The following is an 18,737-nucleotide window of genomic DNA, read 5'->3' as shown; positions in this document are numbered from 1 at the left end:
GAAATAAAGGACCATCAAATTGGAAAGGGAGAAGTCAAATTATCCTGTCTGCAGATTATATGATCTTATATTTGAAAAAACTTAAAGACTCCATCAAAGAACTAGTAGAACTGATACATTCAGTAAAGTGTCAGGATACAAAGTCAACATACAAAAATCAGTATGCCAACATACAAAAATCTATATGCCAACAGCAAGCAATCTGAAAAAGAAATAAATAGCTACAAATAAAATTTGATAGTGAATGAGTGAGTAATCATGAGAGCTGGTTGTCTTAAAAGTGGCACCTCCCCACTCCCTGCTCCTGCCATGTAAGATGTCTGCTTTGCTTTCTGCCATGAGTAAGAGCTCCCTCAGGCCTCCCCAGAAGCAGAGGTGCCAATGATTCCTGTACAGGATGCATAACTGTGAGGCAATTTAACTTCTTTTCTCTATAAATTACCCAATCTCAGCATTTCTTTACAGAAATGTGAGAATGAACTAATACATGAACCCAGAAACAAATCCATACATCTAGAGTGAAATCATTTTCGACAAAGCTGCCAAGAACATTGTCGACAAAAGAACAGAGTCTTCAAAATAAATGGTGCTGGGAAAATTCGACATCTAAATGCAGAAGAATGAAACTAGACCCCTATCTCTTGCCATGTACCAAAATCTCAGGTATTTCTCTACAGAAATGTGAGAATGAACTAATACATGAACCAGAAACAAATCCATACATCTAGAGTGAAATCATTTTCGACAAAGCTGCCAAGAACATTGTCGACAAAAGAACTGTCTCTTCAAAATAAATGGTGCTGGGAAAATTGGACATCAAAAATCAAATCAAAATGGATTAAAGACTTAAATCTAAGATCTCAGACTATGAAAATACCACAAGAAAACGTTGGGAAAACTCTCCAAGACATTGGAATGGGGAAAGATTTCTTGAGTAATACTCCACAAACACAGGCATCTAAAGCAAAAATGGACAAATGAGGAGCACATCAAGTTAAAAGGCATGGTGGCTCACGCCTGTAATCCCAGCACTTTGGGAAGCCGAGGCTGACAGAGATCACCTGAGGTCAGGAGTTCAAGACCAGCCTGGCCAACAGGGTGAAACCCTGTCTCTACTAAAATACAAAAATTAGCAGGGCATGGTAGCATGAGCCTGTAATCCCAGCTACTTGGGAGGCTGAAGCAGGAGAATTGCTTGAACCTGGGAGGTGGAGGTTGCAGTGAGCCAAGTTTGTGCCACTGCACTCCAGCCTGGGCAACAGAGCAAGACCCTGTGTCAAAAAAATAAAAATAAAAAAATAAAAAAATAAAAGAAAAGCTTCTGCACAACAAAGGAAACAGTCAACAAAGTGAAGAGACAAGCTACAATATGGAAGAAAATTTTTGCAAACTATCCATCTGACAAGGGATTCATAACCCGATTATATAAGGAGCTCAAACAACTCTATGGGGAAAAAAATTTGATTTTAAAATGGACAAAAGATCTGAATAAACATTTCTCAAAAGAAGACATGCAAATGGCAAACAGGTATATGAAGATGTGCTCAACATCACTGATCATCAGAGAAATGCAGATCAAAACTACAATGAAATATCATCTCACCCCAGTTAAAATGGCTTTTATCTAAAAGACAGGCCACAAGTGCTGGCAAGGATGTGGAGAAAAGGGAACCCTCATATGCTGTTGGTGGGAATGTAAATTAGTACAACCACTATGGAGAACAGTTTGAAGGTTCCTCAAACAACTAAAAATAGAGCTACATATGATCCAGCAATCCTACTCTTAGGTATATGCCCAAAAGAAAGGAAATGAGTATATCAAAGAGATATTTGCACTCCCATGTTTATTGTAGCACTGTTCACAATAGCCAAGATTTGGAAGCAACCTGTGTCCATCAGCAGATGAATGCCTAAGGAAGACATGGTACATACACTTAATGGAGTACTATACTCAGCCATAAAAAGAATGAGATCCTGTCATTTGCAACAACATGGATGGAGGTCATTATGTTAAGTAAGCCAGGCACAGAAACACAAATTTCGTATGTTCTCATTTATTTATGGGAGCTAAAAAGTAAAACAATTGAACTCATGGAGACAGAAAGTAAAAGGATGGTTACCAGAGGCGGGGAAGGGCAGTAGAGGGGGCAGGGAGAGGAAGGAGTGACGGTTAATGAGTACAAACAATATAGTTAGATAGAATGAATAAGATGTAGTATTTGATAGCACCACAGGGTGACTACGGTGAGCCATAATTTATTGTACATTTCAAAATAACTAAAAGAGTATAATTGGATTGTTTGTAACACAAAGAAAGACTAAATGCTTGAGGTGATGGGTACCCCATTTACCCTGATATGATTATTACTCACTGTATGCCTGTATCAAAACATCTCCTGTACACCCTAAATATATACCTCTACTATGTACTCACAAAAACTTAAAATTATAAAAATAAAGTAAAATAAAATAAAATGCTCAGTAAGCTTCGTATAAATGGAAGTTGAGTTCACTTAATGCTGGGCTCTTCCCTATTGCAATAGCACATTACTGATTAAAGTCTGTTGTTTTCACCTTAAGTAGTGTCTGACTTTGTTTATCTTTGACACTTCAAAGTCTGTTAGGCTGTGTGACTTGGGGACTTTACTTAACATCTCTGTGCCTCAGTTTCCTCACTTGTAAAATAGGAGATAAAAATAACACCCCCCCATAGGGTTGTTGTGAGCTCTGAATGAGTTAACATGTATAATGTACTTAGAACAGTAGGTGTTACCTTAAGTTAAATTGGGTTTAGCTTAAATCTGCCTCTTGGTAAATTTGGCCTAAAGGTTTCTCTGTATATACCGATGTAACCTAACTGGGTGTGGAAACAGACTGTAACTTACTCTTGTAATGAGTAGCCAAGTCTCAGCCCATCACAGAAGCCACACTTCAACCACTTGTAGGCAGCCACCTGTTCAAATCGTGTTCAAATAGGGCAAATGCAGAGCTGTAACCAATCTGGCTGTTTCTGCCTGTCACTTCTGTTTTCTGTATCTCACTTTCCCTTTTCTGTTCATAGATCCTCTCTGACCACACAGAACTGCCAGAGTCACTCTGAACCTACTCTGGTTGAGGAACTGCCCGATTTGTGAATTGCTCAATTAAACTCTGTTAAAATTAATTCATCTAATGTTTTTCTTTAAACCCTAATTTTTTTGAGCTTTTGATTTATTTTTTTTCTTTATTATTATTATTATTATATTTTAAGTTCTAGGGTACATGTGCACAACTTGCAGTTAACCCTAATTTTTATTAGCAATGCAAGCTCTTTAATGCTAGTAAGATATAGCTATTGAAACAAGAAACATATATGTATGTATTTACGTATACACATACACACTCATCTATATCATGTATAGCAAAGTCAACTGGATTAAAAAAATAAACTTTTCATTGGGCCAGTTATTGACAAACAACAGAGTTCCTCGATACGAAAGTTTCGGATATTGACTTGGAACAGGATTGATTAATATGAAAGACCATAAATGTAAATGTATTTTAGGCCAGAAAAGTAAATACTATTTGAGCAGTAAGTTCTTTTATAAAATACATACCTGGAAATTGCAAAGGTCAGATTAAAATTTCAAACTGAACTAGATCCTCTGTGGGATTTGTGAAGTCTTGCCATGTCAATGACACCAAAGAGTGGCGGTCAAATCTGTGCCTTTGACCGCCAGGCATCTCCCAGGGCCTAGCTCCAGGAGAGCTCATGGGATGCAAAACTTCTGGGGTGCCATGCTGCTCCCTTGCTGGTTGTGAAACCAAATGAGAAAGATAGAAGATCAAGTTTTCTACCCTTTGCCCAGTCTAGAGTGATTCACTTTTGGATTCACTTTCCTGGGAGGCGGAAATTGCAGTGAGCTGAGATCATGCCACTGCACTCCATTTTGGGTGACAGAGTGAGACTCTGTCTCAAAAAATAAATAAATAAAAATAAAAGAAATTACTACTCTAAGGGCGCACCCTCACAGGGCATTGTGTCGTTTTTTGTCCTGCTTTATTTTCTGTTAGTTCTTAGGACTGTTAGACAGTCTTAGTCCAGGTTCCTTATATAATAAGAACCCAAGCAAGGTTATGTGCTAATGTTTTATTGGGGGGTGCTATCTCAGTGAAAAAGGGCAGGGAGGCAGCTAATGAGGGAACGGAGATACAAGATGAGGCATTGGGAAGCTGGCCACTGCTTCCCCAGAAGACATTGCTGGTGGCTCAGCTCCCGTTCATCTACTGGTTCCTTCCCATCTCTGTCTCTTATGGATCTACATTCCTTCTTCAGAGTGTTGACTCCTTGAACCTTCCTGTTGTGTTATGTGGTCCCTTGGGGCAGCAGCTAGGGAAGCCATTCTGGACTTGGGCACAGGAATTGCAGCAGCTCCTCAACCTGTGAGGAATTAGGAAGAAGTTGGGGTTTTACTACCAAGGGGACTGTGCAGGGGTAACTCCCGGCATAGGCCTGGAAAGCAGGTGGGGCTAAGTGGATCTGGGGTCTGCACAAACTGGGTCCAGGACCCTAATAATGTATATTTACTGGTTTATTATTTTCTGTCTCAGTCGGAAGCATAGAGATTACTTGTTTTGCCCATTGTTCACTATATCCATAATCATAAGAACAGTGTCTGGCATATGCAAGGCATTCAATAAATATTTGTTGAATGAATTTATTGAGTTGCTATTGTGTCAGGAATTGTGATAGCTGCTAGAAGACACAAGAATTCCACCTCCCAGATGGAAAAATTAAGAAGAGAAGGGACTTTCTTGGTGCTGTTCAAAATGGGAGCAGTTTCTCTATTTTCAGACATATGGCCTTTAGTTTGCAAAAGACAGTGTGTTTCAGAATATAAGTACTCTTGATTTGACTTTGCCTGTCGTTTTGTAAGAAATGGGCCTTTAAAAAGGGATTAAATGGACTCCTTTTGCCAGCATTTGGTCTCTCTGTGCTTAATTTTCCCGATTCAGAAGATAAGCATGGCACCACGATACCTAACAAATGGATGTGCAGAAGAATACACTCCCTGACTGCGTGAGTGTGCTCAGGCTGCTGCAGCAGGCACCACAGACTAGGGGGCTTCCACAACAGGAATTATTTTCCCTCAGTTCTGGGGGCCAGGAGTCCAGGGTCCAGGTGGCAATTGGGTTGGTTTCTTATGAGGCCTCTCTCCTTGGCTTGTAGTTGGCCACCCTCTCCCTATATCTTCACATGGTTTTCCTTATGTCTGAGTCCTAACTTCTGCTTCTTATAAGGACACCAGTCATACCGGACCAGGGCCCAACTCCATCACCTTATTTTAATTTAATTATCTCTCTTTTTCTTTTTTGAGATGGAGTCTCATTCTGTCACCCAGGTTGGAGTGCAATGGCCTGGTCTCAGCCCACTGCAACCTCTACTTCCTGGGTTCAAGCGATTCTCCTGCCTCAGCCTCCCGAGTAGCTGGGACTACAGGTGCCTGCCACCACACCTGGCTAATTTTTGTATTTTTAGTAGAGATGGGGTTTCACTATGTTGGCCATGCTTGTCTCGAACTCCTGACCTTGTGATCTGTCTGCCTCAGCCTCCCCAAGTGCTGGGATTACAGGCATGAGCCACCATGCCCAGCCTTTAATTATCTCTTTAAAGGCTCTATTTCTAAGCACAACTACAGTCTCAGATATTGGGGGTTAAGACTTCAATACATGAATTTTGGGGGGACAGGGGCTATTGGGGGTGGAAGATGATACATTTCAGTTCATAGCACTAACTCTAAAGAACTTGACTTTACAAAGTGGTGATGTCCAGGCCCACTCCCTCCTGTCTCTTGCCTTCCGTGACTGCCTCCTTTTGCTCTTCTCCTTGGCCCCAGACCAAAACCAGCAAGGCAGTCAGAACAGGTCACAGAGGAATCCAGAAATCCAAGAAGAGGGTTTTGTACCAAGCAAATAAAAGAAACTATCATCCCTCTGAGGTTCCTTGTTTAAATTACTATGTTTATTTACATCAACACAAAATACAATAATAAACACGACAAAACCATTTTATCTTCAGGTAACATAACTCTTCAGTGAACAGAAGTACTACTGTTAATGTTCTGGCCTTTCCAAGGTCCCGCCTGGGGTCAAAACAGTATTCAGAGAAAGAGCAGATTCTTCTCTACCTTCCCTAAAACACACACAAAGGTAACTTCTATTTTCTAAAATCCCATTCCAATAATAATAATAAAAAAAAATGCAACAGTAAGTCCATGTAGAGGAGAGGATTGCTGTTGTGTCATCGGCGTTGCAACCTGTATGTTGCTGTAGATTTCCCCCAGGTTCTGTGCATCAGTCAGGAACATAAAGGGTATATTAGTCCTTCGGATTTTCAAGGTGATTGTTCAGTAATTCTTTCATCTAGCCGTGTACTCCGTAAAGGTCTGATTTACCTGAGTTATTTAAAAACCAGCAATAAAAGAGTCTCTAAGTGATCAAATGTATACGGATCTATCTTGTAGAATTGAAGAAACTTATAGATTTTGCTGTGACAATTCAATGGACAACCACGAAGCCTCCACTACATAATGAACTATTCACCTAGTAAAAGCTTCACATTACAATTTAATCAAAGGTCATAAACATTGCGCAAAAGTACAATATCTTATCTGTATGCCAGTAGTTTAAATGCTATTTGCTTAGTCTCAAATACATTTTCAAACAAATGACAGTTATTGCTTAACTAACACAATCTTTCTATTATTTCACTGACAAAAGAGGCAGTTTCCTGCAGTGGAAAGAGAAGATGGCTTGGAGTTAGAAGATCTAGATTCTGAACCCAGCTCTACTCACTCTGAGCCATAGTTTCCTTATGAGGATCAAGTGAGATGAAAGTGCTTGTAAAGGAGTAATAACCGTAAGAAATAATATTCTAGAGTCCATCTCTTCCATCAACTGATGGATCCCTGATTTGCACATGTATTTTGCAAGTAAAATCTTACCTCTTAAAGTAAATGTATGATGCATATTCACCACATGCAGCTGAAATGTGCAAGTTGGGTTACATAGATGGGAAAAGAGTATGTATTAAAAAGCCTTTAAGACTTGTATACTTTTGATGTACTTGATTTAGAGCCATTTAAAATTTTATTGTGCTTATGGCTCACGCCTGTAATCCCAGCACTTTGGGAGGCCGAGGCGGGCGGATCACAAGGTCAGGAAATCGAGACCACGGTGAAACCCCGTCTCTACTGAAAATACAAAAAATTAGCCGGGCGCGTTGGCGGGCGCTTGTAGTCCCAGCGACTCAGGAGGCTGAGGCAGGAGAATGGCGTGATTCCGGGAGGCGGAGCTTGCAATGAGTCGAGATCGCGCCACTGCACTCCAGCCGGGGGACAGAGCGAGACTCCATCTCAAAGAAAAAAAAAAAATTTTTTTATTGTGTTTAACACATGTTCCTTTTATATTATAGGAGTGCTCTTTGAATAAGCTAACCATTTAAAGTTTTTTTTTTTTTTAAAGAAACTTTTGTGTGACAATTACAGGGTTTAAAAGACTGTGCAATTGAGTGAAATGGATTGAGAAATATGGGGGAAGTAACAGTTTGAAAACTCAGGGTCAAAAAGGAAACTGAGTGTAGAATATCGTTTTTCAGGTAATTTAAAAATAAGCTAAATGATAGGGTTGTTATCTTTTTATTTTTATAGGTGACTTCTTAATTTATAAATTACTTATTCCTCATTTGTAAAACAAATAAAATATTTGTGTACTTAACGTTTAGGTGTGTATAAATTCACAAAAATTATTAACACTTAATGTTCAACCTTATATTTGGGATATCTTCAGAAGAATTGCAACCTCTTAGCTGAAGTAAAATCAGAATCTCATTTTTCAGAGATTTCAAAAAATTATCCTTTAAGAGAGGGCATATTTCCTACAGGTTTAGAATTAATTGGCAAGTATAGATATACAATGTGAGTATGTGGGCTTTGTGACTTTGCTGAGACAAAGAACTCAGGTAGCTGCATTCCTGAAACAAATGAGCTTCTAATTTCAAACATTTTTCAAATGCAAATCAGGCCCCCATGAATCATTTTGATGATTTTTTGAAGCATTAATGCAACAGAGTTAGTATTCCTCAAATGATCCCCAAGTCACCTCTTTGCTAAGGATATTTCTCTTCTTGATTATTTTGAACCTGCCAACAGTCTCTCACCTTCATGTAGAAGATAACTTATCTGCAAATGTCCTATTATTATCTTAAACCAACCTCATTTTGAAGCAACAAAGAGAAAAAAATTAAATAGTGCATTCACATTTCATACCAGTGAAACAGACTTTTTTCATGCATAAAGTAGTTCTATCCATCTGTGGAAAGGTCCACCTTTTGTTTTTCCCTGTGTTTATAAGTTACATTTTTAAAAGTACTTGTGGAGCCTCTGTAGAGTGGATTGGTTCCCTGAAAAAAAAAAAAAAAAGATTCAAGTGAAAGTATGTACATTTTGTTATTATACTGTATTAATACAGTATATTAACTGCAAATGGAAGAGCAGAGTCAAGCTCAATCTTGGAAACTATTAGAATGATTTTGATTAATTTGGTATTTCATATATTTAGTGTTTTGCAATTTATACATTTTCATTTTGTTAAATATACAGAACATGTCCCATATGTATATTCTAAAAATCTTACCTCTTTTGGTAATGCACAAATTTACAGATAGAAAACAAGGCTCAGCTATTGTGCTCACTGCTGTTTTCCCAGCACTGTGTCCCTGGCCCAGAGCAGGTGCTCAGTATGTGTGGAATGAGTGGCATGAACAGTGATAGATGAACCAAAAGTGAAATCAAAGCCAAAAAAGTAAAAAACAGGAAAAGCGAAACTGGTAGAAACATGCAAAAATGAACGACACAGTATCTGCCTTTAACAAACGTGTTACTGATGAGAGGCATCAAACAAGGGCACAGATGAACATGCTGAGATCAGATCAGACCAAAACTCTGGGTAGCCAAAGAACCAGTTGTCTTTTGCTTACTATGTAAAACAGTGTGTAAGACAACCACAAGAGACTGTTATGGAGGACCCTAGGGTCATGAAAGAGTGGCAATCCAAAGGCAGGCCAGGAAAAATGACTTTGCCTTGGGGACAGTGGGGAGGTTGGGTGTGGGACTTCTGGGTAGCTCAGCTGTGCTGCTTGGGCTGTAGATGTGCCTCCAGGTGCCAATAGCGGTGGTGCTGTAGCCAAAAGGACCAGAAGGTCCAGAAGGATCAAGCCTCTTTAGTTGTTCCAGGCAGGAGGAAGGTATCTGGGTAAGGTACGGTTTCTCTCTCCCAGTTTCCAAGGTTGACCGCACAGGCTATGGCAACAGACAGTCTGGGTCCAAAGCCAGCTCCACCACATGATCGTACTGAAGCCACTCTGAGCCTTGGTGTCCATATCTGTGCCTACCTTATCCAGGTAAAGTATTTTAGCACTGTGTGTAGCACATAGCAAATGCTCCATAAATGCTGCCTCTTCTCATTAGTTCCTATTTATAGCTTTTCTTCACATTTGGAATTTCCTTTTCTTTTAGGTTTTACAGAGGATTATTAAGACATTTTCCCCCAGGGCTTTGGTACACTTAACATTTCTAAGCCCATTACTGAGTATGTATGGAATCCAGGTACTGCCTCTGACCTTCTAAGTTAAAATCTTATGCTTTGATCGCCTCATTCCATGAATTATAGCTATGGTAACAATTTCTAGGGGTGGATTTGAAAAAGAACATGATTGTCTTTGCTTGCTCAGTACATTTCTTTCAGCTCTTAGAAGAATTGAATAAAACTGGAAACACTCCCTGGTCTTTCCCACTCATTGGCCTCAGTGCCCTCATTGTGAGTGGGAATCACAGCTGCACCCGTTTCTATGTTGTCCAGAGCCAGTGGCCTGACATCTGGTCAGTGGCATGTTACCTTTGCTATGTGCCTTTAAAGAGATATGCTATTTCTATAATAAAGCCAAACAGAAAAGAGGTTCCTTGGCTGATGGTGGATGACGGGTGAAAGCTAAGTTGGTATAGTGCTTCTATTCCTGAGAGCAGCCTGGTTAATTCTGAGGGACCTCCAGATCTTATCTAGTCCTGCTGCCCTAAGAATTTGAGATTTTGAAGGCAAAGGGCAGACTGATGTGAATTTAGATGTAGATGGAGTCTCATTTGCAAATAAAAATCATGCATGGAATTCTATTAAATTTGAGAGACTAGAATCTAGTTGGTTACAGGAGAATGAGGGACTCAATTGAAGAAGCAAGATGGAAAAAAGTAAGAGGTTTAGGCCAGCAATGACAGGGTAAGCCTGTCCTGGAGGAAGTTCTCGCTTCCTCCAGGAAGCTCCCACCTTTGTGAACAGAAAAGACACTTTGAAAGAGGACACAGGTTGTGAGCAGGGCCAGCTTAGAGCTCTGTAGGACCAGGTACTTGTTTGTAGGTGCACCCTATATCATGTCAAACATATTGCAATACACCCATATCCCACACTTGAGTGTGACTTGAGTTGCAACTGACAAGATAACACAATGTTATTTAGTAGATATTTAGTTGAATGTTTAATTTTTATGGCAGAATTTTCATTCTGTATTTTAAAGCAACTTCTGTATTTTAAAGCAACGTTCTGTATTTTAAAGCAACTTCATTCATTCAGGTCTGCAATATTTTGGGAGTCCCTTGCAAAACTGGTTTAGGGCCAAGACATTACTTATAGGGAGTGATGGGTAAAGCAGACTTCACCAGAGTAAGAGGGTAAAGTGGAAGCGTAAAAGTGGATGAAGAGCAAGTACATATTGCTGTTGTGTGTGGTAGGGTATTTTCTGGCCTTAGCTGAAGATCAGAGGTCAGGATAATGCACTCACGTTGGGTTTTGTTCCAGGAGGAGGTGTGGAAATGTCCACACTACCTCCTCCAGTGCTCTTCTGACTGTAACCTCTCTACACAGACTTTCCAGGAGAAATGCAGGCTTGAGTCCTGCTCTATTTCAGGTGAGTGTGCAATCCACTGCTCAGAAAAGGTCAGTTTTCCCCTAACCATCTGGGGTGACCAGGCTGATTCCCCCAGGAGTCTGGGAGTGCTAATTTAGGCTTGGATTTTGCAAATGCAATGGCACATTTTTCAAGATTGAAAAAGTGGTAATAGGAAAACTCTGTCATGACCCATAGCTTCCTTAATGATTGACCAACTGCCAAACGCGGACCTGATTTGCTTAGCACAGTACAAAATCAATCCATGACTGCAAGAAATGTCAGGCTGAACATTTTTTTTTGCCTCAAGTTAATGACTTGTCATCCTAGAAAAAAAATGTCTAATCAAAGATGAATTTAAATATGTTTCATTTGTGTTTTCATAAAGAATATGTGGGGGTGGGCGTTATTTTTAAAAGCATGATAAAAAGATAACCTTTCTTTACAGCTGCTCTGAAAGGTTTTAGGAGGTAGGAGTGGAGATCTTTCTGTCTTAAGCCCTGTCACTTTATGAGTCCAATGCAGTCCTATGCCAGGAGGCCTGACTGTCCTGATAGTCCCTGGAGGACACTGGGTTTCGAAGACCAGTCAAATTCACTTCTTCAAGAAGAAATAGGTTTCAGAGAAAACACTCAATTAAATTGAAGACCTCTAAAAGTGTACAGTGAGCGACAATTTTTTTCAGTAGGATGTTACTGAAATTTAAACTGAATTATTTGAGTTAAACCTTTTTTGCATCCAAGTGAATAATTACTATCCAGTCATTATCTAGTCAGGAACATCAAACATTTGTTATTCAAAGAAACTCAATTTAATATGGGAATAATATTTTCCATTTATGCTTTTTTTTTTTCTGTTTAATGCATGTTTGGGTCGCATGTTAGACGAAGAAACAGCAAAAATTCAGTATTTGAATTTCAGTCATGTTCTACATCCTGAGGGAGAACGATTCATGTTTTTGGGGAAATTAACTGTTAATTAAAATGTTATTTTAAAGATATTAATCACTTGTCAGTATTTATGCCTCTGTATGACAACATTGAAATGTGCTGGTTAGTAGATACACATCACGTAATTGCCCAAGTGCGTGTTTGTGCAACATCTGCTTATTATTTCTAGGAGGGTCAACCAAAGGCTGTGCTTAGAAGAACAATGAATAATTAGGCTTCAGCTTAACTATGCACCAAAAGTTAGGGAAGTCTCTTAACTTCTCTGAGCCTCAGTTTAGCTCTTCAAAATGGAAATACCAGGATTATATCATGGGGCTTGCTGCTATTGTCCTTTGTGGCAACTTTGTGGCTATTGTCCTTTGTGCTATTGTCCTTTGTGGTACATTCTTTTACCAGGTTGCCCTTCTAACCATCACAAGGCATTTGTTGGAGAGTTGATAAAAGTCAAAAATAAACACCTGTGGCAGGGGTCAGGTGAAGTGAACTCTCCTACAACTTTGGGCTTATTAGTACTGTGTTCTAAGTCACCAAGCTAACCTATCTATTTACCTTTACATTGTTAGGAATGAGTAAATTATATCTTCTCCTGAGGAATTTTGCTTAATTATGGAAAACACATACATTCACAAAAAGAGGAAAGCTATATAACAAACCTCCAAAGACCTATCACTCAGACTCAACAGTTGTCACAATTCTGCCACACCTGCTTCAACTATCCCTCCATCCCACTCTCTTGGCTGAATTATTTCAAAGCGAACCCCAGCTTTCATCTCCTTTCACTCCTTCAGTATGCATCTCTAAAAAATATGGATATTTTCTAGCAATGTCACCATGCCATTATCATACCTAATCAAATTATACTTACTTGCTATCATTCTAATACTCAGCATGTATTAATCTTTTCTCAGTCGTTTCATGTATTTATTATTTATTTTGGAGACTGGGTCTCACTCTGTTGCCCAGGCTGGAATGCAATGGCATGATCGTGGCTCACTGCAGCCTTGACCTCATGGCTCAAGTGATCCTCCTGCCTTAGCCTCCCAAGTAGCTGGGACTACAGGTGTGCACCACCATGCCTGGCTAATGTTTGTATTTCTTTTTGTAGGGACGGGGTTTTGCCGTGTTGCCCAACTCGAACTCCTGAGCTCAAGTGATCCAATCCTCCTGTCTTGGCCTCCCAAAGTTCTAAGATTACAAGTGTGAGTCACCATGCCTAGCCTTGTTCCAGTTGTTTTAAAAATGTATTTTTTACAGGAGGACTATTCAAATCATGATCCAAACAAGATCCAAATTGCATTTGGCTGTTGTATCTAGCACATTTTTAATGGGAAGATAAAGTAGATAAAAATTTTCACTGTTGATTGTCCTGTACCATATATTATGATTAATTTAGAATAAGTGCATACAACATAAACATCCCTTATCAAGATAAATTTATCAAAAATGGAAAATTCCATTTGCTTTAGGAATTGAAGGCATTGCTATAAAAATTGTTAACATCAAATTATTTGCGTGGACAAATCCAAAGGAGCATTGTGTCTGCCTGCATTTTCTCCAGTGATATCATTGTTGTTAGAATCAGTAATGTAAGATAATTGCTGTTAGATACCTGGACACACCATTAGAGGTAGAGAGATGCAATTAAAACCATGAAATTGTTTCTCTGGGTCTCTAGAAATGTAATTATCTCTCCTGTGGAAAAGAAACACAGAAAACTATAGTCCTGCCTTCTGCTTGCCTCTTGTGAAGAGAAGGCACTTAAATTATTCCTATTGAGTTTATGTATTTAAAGGTTAATACTTTTGGGCTTTTCTTCAGGTCTCTGTTTAAAATTTATGTTATTCAGAAAAAATAACTACATGGCATTTAAAAAATCATCTCAATTTTGCTTTGTAACCAATTAGATCAGTAACAAGTATTTCCAGAGAAATTGGCATGAATTATCATACTACTTATGAACATTATTCCATTCATTATAACATAACCAATTTATGGAAATGTTTAGATACAGCACCCGTGCTTTATCAAATGGGGCCTGAGGGATAATTCCTAGTGGTGAGGAAGCACTGGTAAAAATATACTTCCCTGATGTCCCTAAGCAGCTGTCTCAGGAGCCTCATGAGACTCTTCATCGTGGTGGAAATCCCCACCGCACTGAGACAAATCTATGCTATGAGGGTCATCTGGGTCCAGATAATGGATAGAGGTTCCTTTGCCCCTGAAGCAGAACAGAAATCAAAGCTGTTGGGGTCATGGCAAGAGTGGGAGAGAAAAAATGTGACACTTGAACTCTCAGAGCAGAAGAAAGCTGAGCCCCTCAGTCTCTTCCACCAGCCTCTTTCTCCCCTAGACAAGGAGTAGTCCCTAAGTTTCCACATACCGTTTGCCACTTGGCTTTTGATCGTTCTGCTTCAAATTTGGCAACTTCTTTACGATCATGAAATGACACCAGCAGCTTCCAGATGCACAGCAGGACAACCCCGATGAGAAGAATAGCCAGGGAAACCCCCAACATGATCATGGGAATGTTTGGAGGCTTTGGACAATCTGCAGAAATAAAGAAAATTATAAGAAGGTGGTAAAATCAACATTTTGACATTGGAAAGGCATTTCTTGTTGGATTTTCCATCTACTTTTTCTGCAGCAGAGGATAAATATTGACACCATTTTTGTTTTGCTTAAATTTTAAAAATGAGTTACTTGTTGAAGGATAGCCCTGCATTCCTTCAAAGTAGAACAAAAGATAAAGGAAGAATTTAGTTATTCAAAGTAAATGTATATAGACTTGATGGCTGACTCTAAAAGAGAATCCAAAAAAGTGATAATTAATGCACATGGAATATTTAAAGGATTAAGAAAAAAGACTAGTATAATCACTAAAAATGGTCTCTTCTGAGTCCATGATAAAGTAGAAATGGAGTGTGTATGTGTGTGTGTGTGTGTGTGTGTGCTGCATGCGATCAGTTTTTTTATGGACCTTCTTGAATCATGGGGAGTCTAGAAGACTACATTAAAATTTATATAAAACCTATCCCTTGAAAAAATTACTATTTCCTTCTTTCTTTATAGACAGAAGACAATGATGAGTTTCAGTTCTATTTTGTTGAACCCTAATGCAGTAGTCTGGTTTTGGGGAAGTTCCTGGACTAGATTCAGGAGAGGTGGATTCAATTCCCATCTGATGTACAGTAGCTGTGTGAATGTGATCCAGTCCGTTGACCTCTCTGAGTCCCAGGCCCTTCACCTGTAAAACAAAGTTCAGTGTTCCCTTAACTTTTCTGATAACAATAAGCTGAAGTGTTCTTGCTTACTAACACGGCTTCCGAGACCCTTTCCCCAATATTCTGATTCAGTGGGTCTTGGATAAGGCCACTGATTTTGTATTATTAAATATTCTAAATGATTCTTATTTTCAAGCAAGTTTGGGAAGTTAGATGTTCTGTAGGGTCCTTTCAACTTGAATATTCTCTGAAATATTATTTTGACTCTATTGATGATATTAATGTAATTTTGCCATTATACAGTACCTTTCCTAATTCACAGCAGAATGACTAACAGTCCTTGCAATATGCCTAAGAGATGATACATTTCTTAATGAAACATTATAATTATGCTCTCCTCTTACTGTCATGGAAAAAAAATCCCACATAACATTATCGCTAGATATCTGCATCCCTCTGCAAGAAATGAGGCAAAATCCATGGTATCTGTAGAGGAAATGAATGATGCTTAGCTTATCCTAAGTCTTACTGCTTTTAGAGATTTAATAAGGAGAGTTACACACATATGACTAGTCATGCTGTCTTTAAGGTAAGGATCTGGAGTCGATGTGAATCTGAGTAGGACTAATTACCCACTAACAGCATGATGCCTGGCCTCACACACTTTTGTTCTTTGGCCAAGAAACCATGTAAAGAGATTATGCATAAATAAGAAAAGGAGCTAATGACATACCTATTACTGTATGAAGATCTAAAGACTATATTCTCGCATTGCAAATGAACCATAGCTGCCTCTAATAGGTTAGCACATTCCTGCAAATAAAGCAGCAGGCTTGTGTCATGAGAATATATACTGGCTACATCTTTGGCTAAGAAATGCCTGGGGTGGGGCATAGTATGCTCCGGCTCGAAGCAAGATGAAGCTTGCTACAATCCTGCACCTAGACATGAATTAGGAGGGTTCTCCAGAAGGGACTAAAGAAGAAATGGGTGCGGTCTGACAGAGATAATTAAGAACTGAAAGTCTCAGAAATTGTACATTTCTCAATTAAAGATTTTGGTCCAAGTGCCAGAGCAGGTCTTATACAATAGAGATCTTCACTTTTCATACTCAGATGTTTCTTGAGATGCTCAGACTGCAAATGGATTTCTACATGGAAGAAGAGGGTCACCTCCATCACTGTGTGCAGTGTGGCCTATTGAGTCCTGGTTGGTGCAGCACCTACTTCTAATATCCTGAGTATCTAACTCTGCTACACGCGTTGTGCAATCTGGTAGCTCAATGTGCCTATTGAGTGCTTGAAATGTGAGTTTTCCCAAGTAGCTTATGCTGTAAGGGTGAAATAAACACTGATTTTGAACACTTGGTATGAAAAAAATGTAAAAAATCTCAGCTTTTATATTGATTACATGTTGAAATAACAATGTTTTCGATAACATGGTAAATAAAATTCATTTTACCTGTTTCTTTGACTTTTTAATGTAATTATTAGAAAAGTTTAAATTACATATAGGGTTTGCCTACCAGTTCTGTTGGATGATGCTGATCTAACAAACTTTTGTGATTCAGATAGGTATGATGATTGTACAGCCAGTAGGAGGCAGTAGAGCACAGTGGTTCAGAGCATGGGCTCCAGGCCAGGCTGCCAGAGCTCCTCCACCAGCTCTGGCACATAATTGCTGTCAGACTTAGCAAATTATTTAATGTCTCTATGCCTCAATTTCCTTACCTTTAAAATGAAAATAATAGTGGTACCTGTTTTATATGGTTGTTAAGAATATTAAGCGAATTATGTAAAATATATAGAACATCTGGCAAATGGTATTAGTGAGGGCTCAAAAAATGAGAGCTGCTATAATAATTAATATTACTATTGTTACAGCAAATACAGCACTCTTTCCCCTTTTCTATCCTCATCACCTCAAGAACCTGGAGCCTCTAAGTTGGAACCTGTGGGTATAGCATCTACCCTGGCTGGTACTTTCCTGCCAGGAAGCCTTCCTGCCTATCATTCCTTGACTCTGTTGCGGCTCTTATGCTCTGGAAGTCCCTCCAGATGGTGGGGGCAAGAAGGAAGATGAAAGAAATCTGTGTCTACAAGCACCTGTGTCTACAAGCACCCTGGTGGCGACCCTTCACTCAGCTCTTTTTTTTTTCAATTTGCTTAGAGGACCCTGGGGATCAGCCCCTTTCTCTCTTCTCAGTTTGCCTCTTCTACCGAAGCCTCCACCAGGCCACCCTGGGATTTTCTAGTCTGAAAGCTGTGAGACGGGAGACAGGAGGGACTATGGACTTCTGGGGACAGGTTCTGCTCTGTTGGCCCCTGGAAGCGCCAGGCCTACCCAACCATGCCAACATTTGTTGAGGAAGAGGGAGCCTGGAAGCTGTCAGGTGACTCTTGTTAAGGCTCAGGGAGGTAATTTTTCCCCTCAGTTTACGCTACTACAAAAGCATGAGGATAACAACACACCATAATAAAAAGCATCAGGGCATCTGTGCGTGCTCTGCAGAGTGGCATGTTGCAGTGCCACTCGTATTGTGTGGAAGAATAAAAGAACAGACAACAGCTCAGTAATGAGGAGGCATTTAGCCCAAGGCATGTTTCACCAAAAAAAAAAAAAAAAAAAAAAAAATCACCAACTAGATACAAAAGTCTCTGAATTAAAAGCAGGACTTATTCTGGAAATTTGTTTTTGTTGTTTGAAACTTGTTTTTTTCAATAGAATCAATACGATAAGGGATGGTTTGATTTCAAGATAACTTGCTAAAGCCACTGCCACAGTCACAGAGGGTTGGGAGTGTAGCTGGAGAATTTTATTTTATAAGACAGATAATGAGCAGGCAGGCTTTTTTTGGTATTATAAAGTAATCCTTGCTTGTACGGCAGGATTCTCCTTATGTTTCCCTAATGAACGGCCATAAGACTCATTTTATGTATGCATTTCAAAGGAGTTGATTTACATGAGTTTTCCAGAGCAAGTCTCCAGGGGCACTCAGCATACCTGAGCTTCAAGGCCAAGTTCACAATCATCTTCAGATTCCTTGGATTGTGCCAACCTCTATCTCTCCCTTGCCCTCAGCAACTGCAATGTGACATTTTTCTGATCATGTTTTCTTGATTGGGATATAATTGTCTTGAACCTGCTTTTTGGTTCCCTTAACATTGCTGTGGTTTTTATGTTCTAAAGTAACACCAATTTGATACTTTTGGTTTCAAGTTCAGGACCTAATATTTTATCAGCATATCAATAAGCAAGCACGTACAACAAAACACACCTATCTGCCTTATGGCCTGGCCCTGTCGCTGTTGTCTGGGGCAGAACTTAGGCTCCAAGCTTTTGCGGGAAGGAGGAGGTTGCAAACAAGGTCTGATGAGGTCTGATTTAATGTAGCTGTCATATCTGCAGGAATGGTTTAGGGAGGAACATGTCACTGATTAAAGACAGAAAATATGAGGCACCTGTGAGTGTCTCGTATTTACCTGTGAGTAAATGAGAATGCAGTCCGTGTTAGGGCTGTCGCTCACAGGGAGATCTTGGGACCATTTGTATCAGGCTTGCCAGGGTAGTTGTTAAAATGCAGAGCCCTGGGCC

General features: G+C 39.5%; 1 protein-coding gene across 5 annotated transcripts in view; it reads right to left on the bottom strand.

The window, feature by feature from the left end:
• Positions 1 to 5,983: 5,983 nt before the first annotated feature.
• Positions 5,984 to 18,737, bottom strand: part of ITGB6 (integrin subunit beta 6) — an 86,453-nt gene continuing 73,699 nt past the window's right edge. For 3 of the 5 annotated variants that reach the window (XM_010379106.2, XM_010379108.2, XM_010379107.2), the window contains 3 exons: positions 14,303 to 14,469; positions 8,307 to 8,440; positions 5,984 to 6,434 (listed from right to left, as the gene is read on the bottom strand). In XM_010379106.2, coding sequence (XP_010377408.2) covers positions 8,342 to 8,440; positions 14,303 to 14,469 — 266 coding nt within the window. In that variant the 3' untranslated portion in view covers positions 5,984 to 6,434; positions 8,307 to 8,341. Of the gene's footprint in view, positions 6,435 to 8,306; positions 8,441 to 14,302; positions 14,470 to 14,925; positions 15,167 to 18,737 lie in introns of those variants that run through there. The other 2 variants (XR_749675.2, XM_030916987.1) reach the window with 2 other exon arrangements.

The sequence above is a fragment of the Rhinopithecus roxellana genome, chromosome 14 (genome assembly GCF_007565055.1).
Source record: "Rhinopithecus roxellana isolate Shanxi Qingling chromosome 14, ASM756505v1, whole genome shotgun sequence".
In the NCBI taxonomy this organism is placed as follows: domain Eukaryota; kingdom Metazoa; phylum Chordata; class Mammalia; order Primates; family Cercopithecidae; genus Rhinopithecus; species Rhinopithecus roxellana.
Note: the sequence above shows the minus strand (reverse complement) of the source record. Positions and strands in the feature narration are given on the sequence as shown.